The 13423-nt window shown below is 48.3% G+C and overlaps 2 protein-coding genes across 3 annotated transcripts in view; both read right to left on the minus strand.

Annotated features, from left to right (window-relative positions):
- Nucleotides 1–1004, minus strand: part of LOC126517959 (E3 ubiquitin-protein ligase rfwd3.S-like) — a 56176-nt gene extending 55172 nt beyond the window's left edge. Inside the window, exons 1-2 of one of the 2 annotated variants that reach the window (XM_055064805.2) lie at nucleotides 892–988; nucleotides 553–620 (exon numbers count right to left, since the gene is read on the minus strand). The gene's annotated coding sequence lies outside the window, so the exon portion shown is untranslated. Of the gene's footprint in view, nucleotides 1–552 lie in introns of both variants that reach the window. The other variant, XM_050167788.3, reaches the window with a different exon arrangement.
- A 9153-nt stretch (nucleotides 1005–10157) lies between these two features.
- On the minus strand, nucleotides 10158–11767 carry LOC126517398 (uncharacterized). Its single transcript, XM_050167109.3, has one exon. It carries the CDS (start codon nucleotides 11601–11603, stop codon nucleotides 10287–10289), a length of 1317 nt encoding a protein of 438 aa, XP_050023066.2. The 5' UTR covers nucleotides 11604–11767; the 3' UTR covers nucleotides 10158–10286.
- Nucleotides 11768–13423: the final 1656 nt, after the last annotated feature.

Here is a 13423-nt window from a genome sequence, read left to right on the forward strand (position 1 = left end):
AGCCAAAAACCGCTAACCATCAAGCGACGAATCTAAGCGCGCCGGTCCCACAGCAGTAAAAGCTATCGCATCCAGCAGCTAAGGGATGGACGCCGCTACAAAGTCGTCGGCAAGTAGGCAAGCATACATCAAGCCACCGCCCGCAATCCTTCACAGTATCCTATAAACAAAAATAAACGGTTAAGAAGGCAGTGTACAGATTATGCCAAAGATGGCCACTTTTCTTTGTATTTTGCACCTAACAAGCGCGCAGGCGAAGTGCGAGCCCCTTAACGCACCAATACAGTCTGAAACCCCGGAAAACAGCATCTCATATGGTTGAAAGGCATTTTTATGACAATATATGTGCGTAACACATGGACAATTTAGAGGTAGAACGAGTACATAGGCACCCATAATATATGTGGCACCAATAAGCCAAATTATAATATGCTTAGCACTGCAGCGCTGTCAATTCACGATGCAACCTAAAATCAAACATTGTGAGAAGCATTTCAACATACTTTTAGATAAATAAAGTACGACAGTAGAGGGAAAATCACTTTTAGTTACCTGTTTCGCAAGTAAAGCAGGCAGAGAGCTAGTCAGCTGTACATGACGGGGCCGACCTTTCTCAGCACCTATGCGAGCGAAGCGAAATGATAAACTTATTTACCTGCATGAAGTACGTCCGAATATGAAAACTAAAATCGATTAAAATCTCCAGTCGGGTTTAGGACCGCCCTGAAAAGTGCAAAGAGTGAAAAATGCAATTATGCGCCCGCCAACTCTGCAGAGAGTAAACGCGATCACTCTCACAGGCGTTTTGGGATGACAAACGCCTAACACAGCTATTAAAATTTGCGTTTGATCAGCTGAATATCGAGTTTCTCAGGTGGTACAGCTTTTTACTTGCTTGATCAACGACGTGACGCGAAATTAGCAGCTCAAAACAACTCTGTTTCAACTCGGCGCGTACTAAAGCGAGAACCAAACTCTACTGCCCAGGCGCAGCGTTGCCTGACTGGACAAGCAGTCTGCGGCTGTTATTATCGAAATGTGACTTCTCTTTCGCTTCACAGCAGGGGGACCCACGGTACGATGTTGCGTTGCTGCGTTCGATGCGACGTGCGATGCTTCCGAAAAAGACTACACAAATTGTTGCACCATGGTTGCACCCACTGATCTGAAGTTGCAACTTGGTAGAATTGCGTAGAAAGTTGCTGAATGTGGCTGTTGGCACGGCTTGTCATATGCGATCTCGCACGCAGTAACGTTGATAACGTCACCTGCCATTTCCATCACGCGCGCCGCTGTCGCTCTGACCACACGAGAGCAGGTTCTACCAGATCGGAATTACGCCACATATCTTTCTCTATGGTTACTCCTTCGAAAGATAATAACGTGCTGTAATTGTAAGATAGATGGATGTAAGAACTTTATTGAGGTCCATCGGAACGTGCACTATGTAGCGGGCCGCTCCCACGCCGGGACAGAAAGGCCTAGCTGGCCAAGCCTGTCCGCCACGTCGCGGGCCCGTTGGACGGCCCATAGTTGGGCTTCAAAATCGGGACTGCGTAGGGCAGCCTCCCACTTGGACGACGTAACGTCTTCGTCGCCCCGTAACGCGGGGCACCGCCAGAACATGTTTTTTTTTTTTTAAGTTGGCAAAGTCTGAGCAAAGCGCGCAAGTGTTTGAGGTTTGAATTTCGGATAGACCCGGTGTAAGAGAGCGGGGCTAGGGTACGCCCCGACTCGCAATAGTCTGAGTGTGAATGCCCGAGGCCGGTTCAGTTTACTATGCGGCGGCGGATACTTCCGCCTCCCCAGATAAAAGTACTTTGCGAGTTCGTTATACGAGGCAGAGGGATCCCTATTATCGGGAACCTCAGCGCCGCGCCACCCGGTAGCTACGTGGTCAACGACTCCTCGCGCAGCTCTGTTGAGGTTGGTCTGTTGTTGAGGCCTTTGATCCGTCCCATGTGAGCGGGGAACCAGAAGATCGCGTGTTGCTTGATTTCCTTGACCCGCACGATCCGCAAGAACGGTGTCGAGACAGCGTTGGCGAATGCTGGGACCGCCGATCTCGAGTCGCAGTATAAAAGTCGTCCTACCGTCGTCCAGCAGGGCCATTCTGTTCCGCAACCTCGGCCGCCGTCGTCCGGACCGTCGAGCTAGGCGTTTGTGATTTTCCCTTCTTGATCAACGCTGACTGTAGCGAACGCCTTTACGTCGGGGTACCGGGCTGCGTAGACGTAACAGCAACTCCGGGCGCGTGCACCGGCCGGCCTCTTTCAGCAGGGCAATCGCAAAATGTCACTGAATTTTAAACATTCGATTTCACTCAGCATGAAGAAACCAAGAAATAGCGTGCTAACTTGGGCTGGTTGGTACATGTCTGAAGAAAACGAGTAACAGCACTGAATAACGGGACGTGACTGGGACAGAAGAAGCGCTGACTTTCAATCAATATTTTATTTTGCACATAGCAATATATGACCATGCAGCGTGCACGTGAGATATATGAGGTTTTTTTGCATCGACAAGAAAGGCGATATATGCGTGAGTGTACCTCCACTCGATCCTCACGAAGGAACTCGCGTATCTTGCGCGTTGATGATGACAGCCATAAATTTATTTGTGCTGTTTTTACATTCTCCATCGTGGCTGTCTACCTGGCACTGCATTCCTACTATAATATGTTCTCCTCTCCTTCTTGCCTATTCAAGTCCCTGTGTATATGGCTGTGCGCACAATAAAATAATCGTTGAAAGTCAGCGCTTCGTCTGTCTCAATCACGTCCCGTCATTCAGCGATGTTACTCGTTTTCTTCAAACCAAGAAACTCAACCTTAATTTGGGTTTCGTAAAAGTAGGAGCGATCCAACGGCAGGGGTGAAGAAAGACTTGACAGGACTATCATGAACTTATAATTGCCTAAGTTACATGCGCTCTGCTATAGGGCCACCGTGATTAGGGCAAAGTAGAAGCAAGAACATCGCTAGTTTGTCTACGTACATGTTTGCAAGTGCTCCTAGAAGCTCTTGAACGCTTTTTGGACACCAAGGCAGGCACCGGCATCCTGGCGTGTTTCGTCCCAGGTAAAACTTTCGTTGTGCGCTCACGAACGAGCGCATATATGCTTGACAACCACGCGGTCAGCGTGCGGCTCCAAACATATGTAATGCACATGCGTGCAGATAGTGTAAACAATGCAGCTTTTTTTTTTTTTTTCAGGACTGTTTACGATGACCGCGATTTTTGGGTGAAAGAGCTTGATACGTAAAACGCAAAATAAGGAACTTATACCACGTGCGGCACAGCTAGTTAAAGGGCAACTTCGGCGTTTTTTTTTTTTAAACTATATTAGGATATTGTCATTTTCAAATGGCATTGATGGTCCTGTTACCGGTAGGATGGTTCAATTTCCTTAGAAATTCATCAAAAATTTTAAATAACCAATAAATGAGACACCGAAACGGTTAGCTGCTTTGTGTGACGTCACGTAGAGTCGATGACATCAGATCCTACACTACGATAATGTAAACAAGCAGAACACGTGCTAAACGCCCAGTACACGTGAAGCTAACGCCAAAGAAGCGAAACTGATGATGTCTCCTGACGACACAAGGAGCTTTTAGAGAGTTTCCGAACTATACAGCGGCTATGGCGGCTATTCAAGCGATGATTTCAGCGACAGTGGCGCTGGAGTCTCTGACGTCGCAAGTACAGGGTGGCCAGTAGAAAGTCAGGAGTCGGGAAAGCCACCAATCTTTAATATTCATTTTCAGGAAAACTAAATGACTTGCAGCCATTTGGCACAGGTAATCAGAGTGCAAAAGAGAAAATATATTCGGAATTAAGATCAGTGGACACCGAAAAATCGCCGAGCTGACCACTAAACGAGCATGAGCGTATGGTAGACCTAACTACTTATGCCATGCTCTTTTTTGATAATCAGGTACACTTAGCGCAAAAGGAAAAATGGAACAGAAGAGGTAATCAGGGATGGCGTATGTGTCGCTGTTCAATCAACCACTTTGGCATCCACTTAGGTCACCGGGTAAGCCCAACTTGGTGCGCCGCTCTTCAATGAACCTCTTTGACGCCAACCTGGATAACTGTATGTTCCACTGCGTATGTGCTGATGTTCATGGATAGGATAGGAATAAACTTTATTTGTCCAACGGTTATTGATGTTGGTGCCCGGGGCTAGGCTGCCAGGGGTCCATCGCCTGAGGAAGATCTTTCGAGATCCTCGGCAACGGCCCTGGCCCGCTGGACGGCCCACTCCTGGTCTTCGGGTGCCTCGCTGAGGAGGGCGGCTTGCCATGTCTCAGCGAGGCGCCCCGCTTCAGAGGATTCTGCTGTTGTATTCCCCCTTCCTCTTTGTCCTTGTTCCACGTGGCGTTGGCATCCCCAAAGCACATGGGCCATATCCTGATGTTCATGCAGTGACATCATATATATATATATATATATATATATATATATATATATATATATATATATATATATATATATATATATATATATATATATATATATATATATATATATAGCAGGCATTGCGAACTCTACGTGATGATCAGACAATTGTCATTAAGCCAGCGGATAAGGGTGGTGCAGTGGTGGTACTTGACCGGAGTGTTTACATAGCCGAAGGTTTCCGTCAACTGGGAAACTCTAAATTTTACAGAGAACTCCCAAGCAATCCTACCGACAAATTTGAAAGCGAAATAGAGGACGCCCTAACCACTCTGCGCAAGGCAGGGCAGATAACCGATAAGACGTTCAAAGCATTGATACCAAGAAACTGGCCCCGGCCGTTTCTACCTACTACCCAAAATTCACAAAATAAACAATCCCGGTCGGCCTATCGTTTCCAGTAATGGAACAGTGACTGAGAAAATATCCAGCTTTATTGACAGTCTCATTAAGGACATACCATCTTCATTCCCCTCGTACATTAAAGACACAAATCATTTCCTTCGGGAGGTATCAAACCTGACGGTACCGGCGGGGGGTTACTTGGTCACTATGGATGTCGCATCTTTGTACACCAACATACCTCACGCCGAGGGCATAGCTTCCGCAGTTTCAGCTTACGCTGGCTCCAGCCAACCTAGGCAATTAGATAAAGATACAGTTGAGACTCTTTTAAATCTAGTACTGAAATATAATCACTTTGAGTTCGAGGACAAGCACTATTTGCAAATCAGTGGAACCGCCATGGGAACGAAGATGGCGCCAAATTATGCAAATATCTTTATGGCATCTTTAGAAATACCCTTCCTCGCAAACTCGGCCGTAAAACCAATATTTTATAAGCGATTCCTGGATGACATTTTCTTTGTGTGGGCCGACAATGAACAAAGTCTCTTGAACTTCATTTCCAATTTCAATTCTCTGCACCCGTCAATCTGCTTTACGCACAACTTCTCGCAAGATAGTATTCACTTCCTCGACGTCACTCTGTCACTGAGTGGTGGTCGCATTTCCACGTCCCTATACAAAAAGCCGACAGATCGTCAGCAATATCTGCATTTTTATAGTAGCCACCCCCATCACTGCAAAACAGGCATTCCCTACTCCCAGGCCCACAGATACAGAAGAGTCTGTTCCGAATCTGCGCAATTTGAGCGACACGCGGAGGAACTGAAATCTGCTCTCATACGCCAAAAATATCCTCCAAAAATAGTAGACGATGCCATTGAACGCGCCCGCAGCTTAGATCGAGCACAGATAATGGGAGAAAAGGTTAGCAATAGCAATACACAATCAGATCCAAACTTGGTCCTCACATACACCACCGGTGCTCCGCGGGTCAATGCCATTCTCACCCGCCATTTTAATATTATGAAACAGAGCATCCGACTCACTACTATCTTCAAGCAGCCGCCTCGGGTTGTGTATAGAAGAAACAAAAATTTAAGGGATTTGTTAGTCAGGGCGAGGACACAGAAGTCAAACACGCCCAAGGGCTGTCGACCGTGTGGGAAACCTCGTTGCAAGGTATGCCGTCACATGACAACAGCAGACACGGCTGAAGCATCGAACTCGCCCTTCGTATATAAAATTACCGAAAATCTTGACTGTGATTCCAGTAACGTCGTGTACAAAATTCGATGCGAGGTGTGTAGGCAGGAATACATCGGCCAAACAGAGACCCCTTTTCGCCTGCGGTTTAACAATCACCGCGCGCATGTGAAAAATCTCCCCAATTTACCCTTCTCCAGGCACGTTCGGCTGCCAGATCACTCCTTTGAACGCGTGAGCGTTGTGCTCTTGCAATCTGGTTTCCAACACACCCGTGCACGCGAGCAGAGAGAATCTTTTTTCATCCATAAATTTGGAACGTACACTAAAGGAATTAATGAGAGTCCGGGGCGGCTGACGTGCCTCCGGGATATGCCGTGAAAGTGCATGGGAAACGCGAATACATGTTCTGTACTTAAAAATTGAGACGCTGTCTATTTACTGCTTGCTCACCCCTCCGCATGCGCCTCAAGGGCGCGAGCGTAAAACCAATAAATTCAGTTTCCTGGACCCTGCCACTGAAGTGGTCATTCTGAGTGACCTATTGCCCTTCTTGAAATACGCACGTGCTGACTTGATGGCAGTTGTCTGTTAAACGTTCAAAAATTGGACCACAAGGAGGCTATTTAACTCGGCTCCCTAAATCTAAGCCCATGGGCGCACTTGCTTTGCGAATCCCATGCATATATACTTTTTTGGAACTATATATTTTTTTTCGCACCGTAGCTGGACCACAGAGTTGCCGGAACGGGCCGTGCCTTGTATATGTGTACTGTGACATTGTGTTTCTTTCCACAAGTTGCCGCTCTTCTGTCTTCCTTCTGGGCCCCTTCTCTATTGTGCCCCCCGCCACCCGATTCAACTTGCCCTCTCTCCCGCTACAATGGCAGCCCACGCACTGGTGCTGCGGAGCGACCGTTTTCTCCCTCCTTGCCTCGGGTGCACGGGAACCTAGCTAGCTGCCGCTACCTCCCGCCCCCCTCACTCTCCGACTCACGCCTCCCTCCTCCTGTGTGCTTTTTTTTCTTTTTCTTTCCTTTTTCTTTCTTTTTCCCTTTTTTTTCCCCACATACCTCCTTGCTCTACATACATGTGACTCCGCCTTCTTCTTGCCCTGCATAGCTGCCAAAGGCCGCTGTAAATCTGCCAAGGCGCCGAAAATCAATCACTGTCACAACTGTTCCTCTCGGTTTGATGTATGTAAGAACGACCGGGCACCCGGTCTGGTGTCTTCACTACCAGGGCCGAACTGCCATTTTTTTGTAAACCCTGATGAAGATCGGTCCACCGATCGAAACTGTCGAGATTAAACACTTGTTCTGTTTACCTTGTAGCACCACTCAAGTTCTATATATATATATATATATATATATATATATATCTTTTTTCTCCTCGGGGACCTGGAAGACCAACGAAAACTCGTCAGCAGGGCCAAGAGGGCAGTCGAAGCCAAATGATTTCCTGTACTTCTCACCTCAGGGTGACACCGGGCCTCGCCAACACCACTTGTCTTCTAGGTGGTGCTGGCCTCGCACGGGACACTGTTCCCTCTCTCTCTCTCCGGCGCTCGGAGGAATCGGAGCCGCCCCGCGCGCAGACTTCGCGGCGGCGCCTTGAGCAGCGTGTGCATTTAGCGTCCCGAGAGGGGGGCCCGGCTGTTTACACACATTTCGATGGTGACAATACGGTGTGTAATAAGAACGCAAGTACGAGTTTTTTTTTTTTTTCGCCGCATAGATGGCACAGGGACGCAAGTTGGACATGTCACGCGCAAAATTACGTGAACTGTGGCTTCAGCGCATACGGTTCCGGCTCGACACTCGACTACTGTAACTCGACGTAGGATTTTAGCTAATTTGGTATGCTTTGAACTTTGAATGCCATCTGTGCATTAGTATATAACATGTCGTTTGGAGTTCGAAAGATACATCGTAAAGGAGTTAATTAACCAGGGATTATCGCATAATTTCCAATGTTTACCGGCGTACTGGCGACAGTATAAAGCCACATTTCTGTAAGAGTGTCATGTGTCAGCTATGAAAACCTGCTCGGTGGCCTTCAGCAACGATCGACACCCAACTTGAAATATGTGCTAATATCAGCTTTCTCAAATACGAATACCTAATCTTCGAATGCGAATAAAATGTCTAATAATCAAATGCAGATGCATTTTTCACAACTAAAGATTGTTTTTGACTGGAACATTACAATTGTTTTGAAAATTGTAAATACGGGCTGTTCATAAATAGACTCTCAAATTCAGTAATTCACACAGAACGTGTCCCAGAACACGTCCCAAGAAATGTCGATACCTCGAAGGGCAAGCGTGATTTAAAAAGATTTATGAAAACAAAATAAAAATATAGTGTAGGCTTTCAACCAATTCAAGTCTGCTTCTCTTAAAGAGGTCATGACACCAAATTTTCGAGCTTAAATTATGCATTGCATGTTAAACCGTGCGCGTCTTATAGCAAGTTGGCAAAATTTGAGTGCATTCGGTGCCGTAGAAAATTGGTATTTGATTTTTTTTATGTCGCAGTTGAACCTTAAAATCAGTCTGGTGACACTGAATGGTGACGAAATGAATGGGCACCCCCGGAAACGGCTCTTTCGGTTAACAGAAGCCGGACTCGACATGCTTTTGTGTGCTGCAAACATTAAAAGTGATTGCAGCAGCTGGAAATACGTCATGGCCCCTTTCCCTGTGCAGTGCTGTTGAGGTGTCCTCCTCTGAGAGACAGTTACGGCACTGCACTTCTCTTCCTCTCCTTCAAAAGTCACTACACACACACACACGTCATGGCCTCCAAGCGCTAGCTGTTTTGTTTCTGCATCTGCGTATCGGTGCATCTCTCGTCTGCTACTGGATTTTATCACGCGAGCGAAGGAATTGCGGGCGCATTTAAGCAGGGACGCCCTTGCTATGCATTTGGATGCTAGAATGTGAGAAGAAAGACGCCCGATGTGGTCTCGAACTGTTTCAAAGCAGACGACACAGAGGTGGCTCCTCAGTTCCTGACGTCACACAGCCTTGCCAAAATAGCGGTTGCTATCGGTGGGAGGAGTTGAGAGGCAACGATTTCGAAATGAAATTTCGTGTCAAATGTGCGCCGAGAGCCCAGGCTTTCTTGTTTTTCTTTAATATAAGCATATTTGGCGCTCTACTCTAAGTTACAAATATGAAATGACAACTGATGGACGACCATTTCATGGCCCCTTAAAAAAAATCCGGCATAACCCGTCTCACGAACACTGTCGACGGTATTAAGATTCGCGTTAAAGCGATGCAGCAATAGAATGTACTGCAGCGGGACTCCTCTGTCGCGTTTCCCTGTGGACACGCTGCGCCATCTAGCAGCGCCGCCGCGAAGCCCGCGCGTGCCCTCCGAAATGCATGGTGCGCTGGCCCAAGCGAACGCCGAGAATCGATTCCTCGCTGACCACATACCCGGTGGCAAATACCGTCATACCCAGGAACCCAAGTTGAGGTAAAATAGGTTCACATCCAGTGCAGATCGTGGCGCAGCTCGCTAAAGTGTCCGGCTGCGTTTTGTTTTTGACGCATTAACCAAGCTCTAGAGGTCCAATCAGTCAGGATTGCCCGCGGTGGCTGCCGCTATTCTAGCTCACTATAGCAAAAAAAAAGAAAAGAGGAAGCGCTAGTTCGATCGAAGTGACACGGTATAGATCCCCATACCCGAGGCTCAATTCACGAAACTTCACGCGCTTGAAATGCACGCTGGGTACGTAGTGCCTGCCGAAAAACGGGTAGAGTTGAGGGAACGTCGAGGAGTGTTGGGTAAGACACGCGGCAAGCAGTGGGATTGTTAAATCCGCCGTTTGGCGAAGTGCATAGAAACGCGGTTCGGTCGTCAGAATGTGTCGACTACCGAATTCACGTAAACGAAACCAAAGAAGCTTATGTAGCACGATGACGTTCGGAAAACGTCACGGACATTCCCGGCCATTACGCTGTCTCTCAGAGTTTGCGTGTTGGGCCGATACTGACGGGAGGGGAACAAAAGGAATGGCTCGATCCTCGGAGAGATCGCTTGCCAAATGGCTAGCTGCGCGACGTAAGTGTAATTCCTTTAACCACGTCACTCCATGCTTATTCGAAAAGAAATGATTACAACGTCGTAGTGGGTATGAGAAAGTTTATTGCGCTATAGATTAGTGGCCGAGTCATGAAAATAAAACGCGGCGTCCTGACAGGACGTAAAACCGATAAAAACTCAAAAGGAGCGAGTTTAAAACATTAAAAGTTCACTACAGCGAGGGGTTAGTAGTGAAGGCAAGAGTAAATCCGTCATTTTCAATGTAATCGCGTTCAAAGGTGAGCCGCGTCATCTTACTAACAGTCAGCCAACCGGAGACTAGAGAACCGTCCTCAGTCAAGGGCGAAGCAGTAATGGCGCTGTTGAAAAGGTCCTTCGCAGTGAACAGGCTCGTCACGTGAGCCCCGTTCCCGGATTTATCGAAGAGCGTGAATAGACACGTCCTCTGAAACGGCCATTCAAGCGGCTGGTTGTCGCCGTCCCCACGGTGGACCTTCACAGACGCGCTCAGTTCGACCAGCGTGATGCCGTCAATGCAGATGGTAAGCTGGACCCTGTAACCTGGAGCGATGACGAATAGCGGGCTTACGACGTAGTGTATGCCAACACGAATCTTGGAGTATTGGCATACCGTCCACGTGTACTCGTCGACGTGCTCTTGCTTCCGCGGACGCTCGAAGACAGCGGCTTGCGCAGAATCTTCGGCGCGCGAAGATCCGGTGAAGGCGACTGCTGTCAAACGTTCATGTTGTGTCAGGCGGTGGTTGATCGTCTCGATAGCGCCAAAGATGTCGCGCAACATAGTCCCGTTCACTTTCTTCACGTCATCCGCCGCCTTGGACGCGGTCCTGGTCGCCGTAGCTTCGATTAGCTCCAGGACGCGTTCGTGCGAAAGCTGAGTGGTCTTCGCCCCAGCTGGCGTTGCAGCCGCTTTCTCACCAGTCACGGCACCACCTTCATGCTCCGCGTCTCCGTTTCCCCTCTCGATCAAGGCGCCGGAAGAAGCTTCAGCTGAAGCCACGACGGCCTCTTCGCGTCGCTTGGCTTTCTTAGAGCTGGTCTTCCTAGTTCCCGAATGAGCGGTCTCCAGGTGACCGACCAGTCGCGACCTCAGCAGCTTTCCGGAGCAGAGGCCGCAGGTAACCTCGTAGCAGTCTCGGACGTGAGCCTCCAGATCTCCCAGGTTGCCGGTGTAGCTACATCCGTAGTCCTTGTTCCAACAGCACGCTACCAATCTGCTCAGCACGTCAACATCGGCGGTGGCCAAGGGCACGGCCCTGCGCGGGCGAAGCAGCTTCCCGTCCATCGGGCACCGTAAGGTGGTAGAAACCTTCACGCTTTCGAGAAAGCACGGGCCGCAATACACGTGCTTGCAGCTCAGGGAATAGTGCTCGAAAGGCACCACGGAGCACAGCGAACAGATAGGCAAGCCGGCTGGCAGCTGATCTACGAACCGGATGAGACGCCCGTCGAGAACATCGCTGAATCCTTTCAAAACATATTTCTTCGGCTCAGGTGCAGAGGCCATGGTAGTACGTACAGCAGCACGAAATCGTCGACGAAGCTCAGTGGGAATGAACGAGCAGTCGCGGTGCCTCGTCTTTTACGCCGGTGAAGACTTCGTCCGCGCCAATCAAATGCCGAGATGCTGAAGAAAGGAAAACATCTGCAGTGTTGCATTCTCGCAACGTGCACACGTGCACCCGCCCACGTATATGGCGAGCAACACGTAGATAACTCGTGGTTACTGCTTATTGGACTGCCTATACCGTTTCTTGCATCTCCTTTATGCATGATATCGGCGATAAAGGAAACTGTACGGCCGTATATCTTTGCTGGACGTTTCCGCAGTGGGTATGCGCCACAGTTGCTATCATGACACTTTTTGCGTCAATCGTTTTTCCGCGTAAGTGTCCGGCACGCTTTAAGTAAGTATTAAAGATCTCAAAGAAAACAGTTTAAAGTGGTAAAACGTTCTTTCAAAACTCAACTTTTATTCATTGAAATGAAGGTCAGATGTCATATTTCGAATTTCGCGCCAACGCGTGACCGTAGACAGAGTCTCGAAACTAGCTAGATTGAATCAGTTGAATCTTGCTTTGTTTTGTAACGCATTGCTGTCCTACTTTACCTATAATAAAGCCCGATTAAAATAAACGGCGTCAAAGTCATGGTCAAATTTCGAGCGACCCAGACAACACGAAATGTCCTAAGGACATCCCAAGCAAGCATTAAAGTCCAAGTCCAAAAAAGTAACTGATATGGATGTCCCATGGACTTCAGCGAACGGATGTCCAATGAACGTCCCTATAGATGGGCACATGCATGCAATATATATATATATATATATGCTTACTTAAGTTGTCTTTGTGAAATGATATGCGCATTAATGCGCATCATATCGAGCGAAAAAAATTATTTAAAACGAGCATATTATGCGCCATTCCAGTACAGGTACGTGTACTCAATCACGTTCAAATTAAACTTGCGTAAACTGCACAAATTGCATGGATTACGGAGGCGAGAACACAAGATGTCACTTATTTGCTGTAATTTTGCATATGAATTTTCCTTTAAAATACGTATCGTGCGATGGGCTGCGTTGGTCGTTTATTCACACATTTATTTATACCTCAGTCTTGCGCGCTAAACTGATTCAACGTACTTATATGCTCCGATGGCGCATGAAGAAGTTCAGCGTAGATAAACATTATTGCGGATTGAAACCGTCCGTGGGACAGTGAGTGAGTGAAGAAATTTTATTGCAAGTCCGGCGAGGACGCGAACTCGTCGCGCACCCGGCTAGTCCCACGTCGGGACCGCCAGGTCTAGCCCATCGGCCCGGTCGCGGGCACGCCGGACAATCAGGATTTGCTTGTCAAGAGCGGGGCTTCGCAGAAGCGAGTCCCACTACTCCTTGATGAACTTGGGGTATGTCGATCCACGCTCCCAGAGCATGTGCGCTAGAGTGGCGGTCTGCCCGAAGGACTGGCAGGCGTCGTCGCGATACACGTCGGGGTAAGCCTCGTGAAGAACGGACAGACACGGATATGTGCACTGGCCTGTAGAAGTCTAAGCGAAACGGCTTGCGCCCTGTTCAACTTGGGGTGAGGGGGTAGAAAGACCCTTCTAGACATGTAGAGGAGGAGGAGGAATAAACTTTTATTTTTGAAACAGTATCCCGGGGTAAGCACCAGTTCTACTCTCGGTGGGAGGTCTCCTCATTCCAGGAACCCTCTGGCCTTCGCTGCCTCCTTGGCCCTGGCGACGAGGCATCGTTGTTGTTCCAGGTCCTCGGAGACGAGCTTGGCCTCCCACGTTTCTATGAACAATTTAATAATCTCGTTG

The sequence above is a fragment of the Dermacentor andersoni genome, chromosome 11, assembly GCF_023375885.2.
Source record: "Dermacentor andersoni chromosome 11, qqDerAnde1_hic_scaffold, whole genome shotgun sequence".
NCBI classification, from domain to species: domain Eukaryota; kingdom Metazoa; phylum Arthropoda; class Arachnida; order Ixodida; family Ixodidae; genus Dermacentor; species Dermacentor andersoni.

Coding starts and splice junctions, on each gene's coding strand:
- LOC126517398 (XM_050167109.3), bottom strand. CDS start 11,603: ATGGCCTCTGCACCTGAGCCGAAGAAATATGTTTTGAAAGGATTCAGC.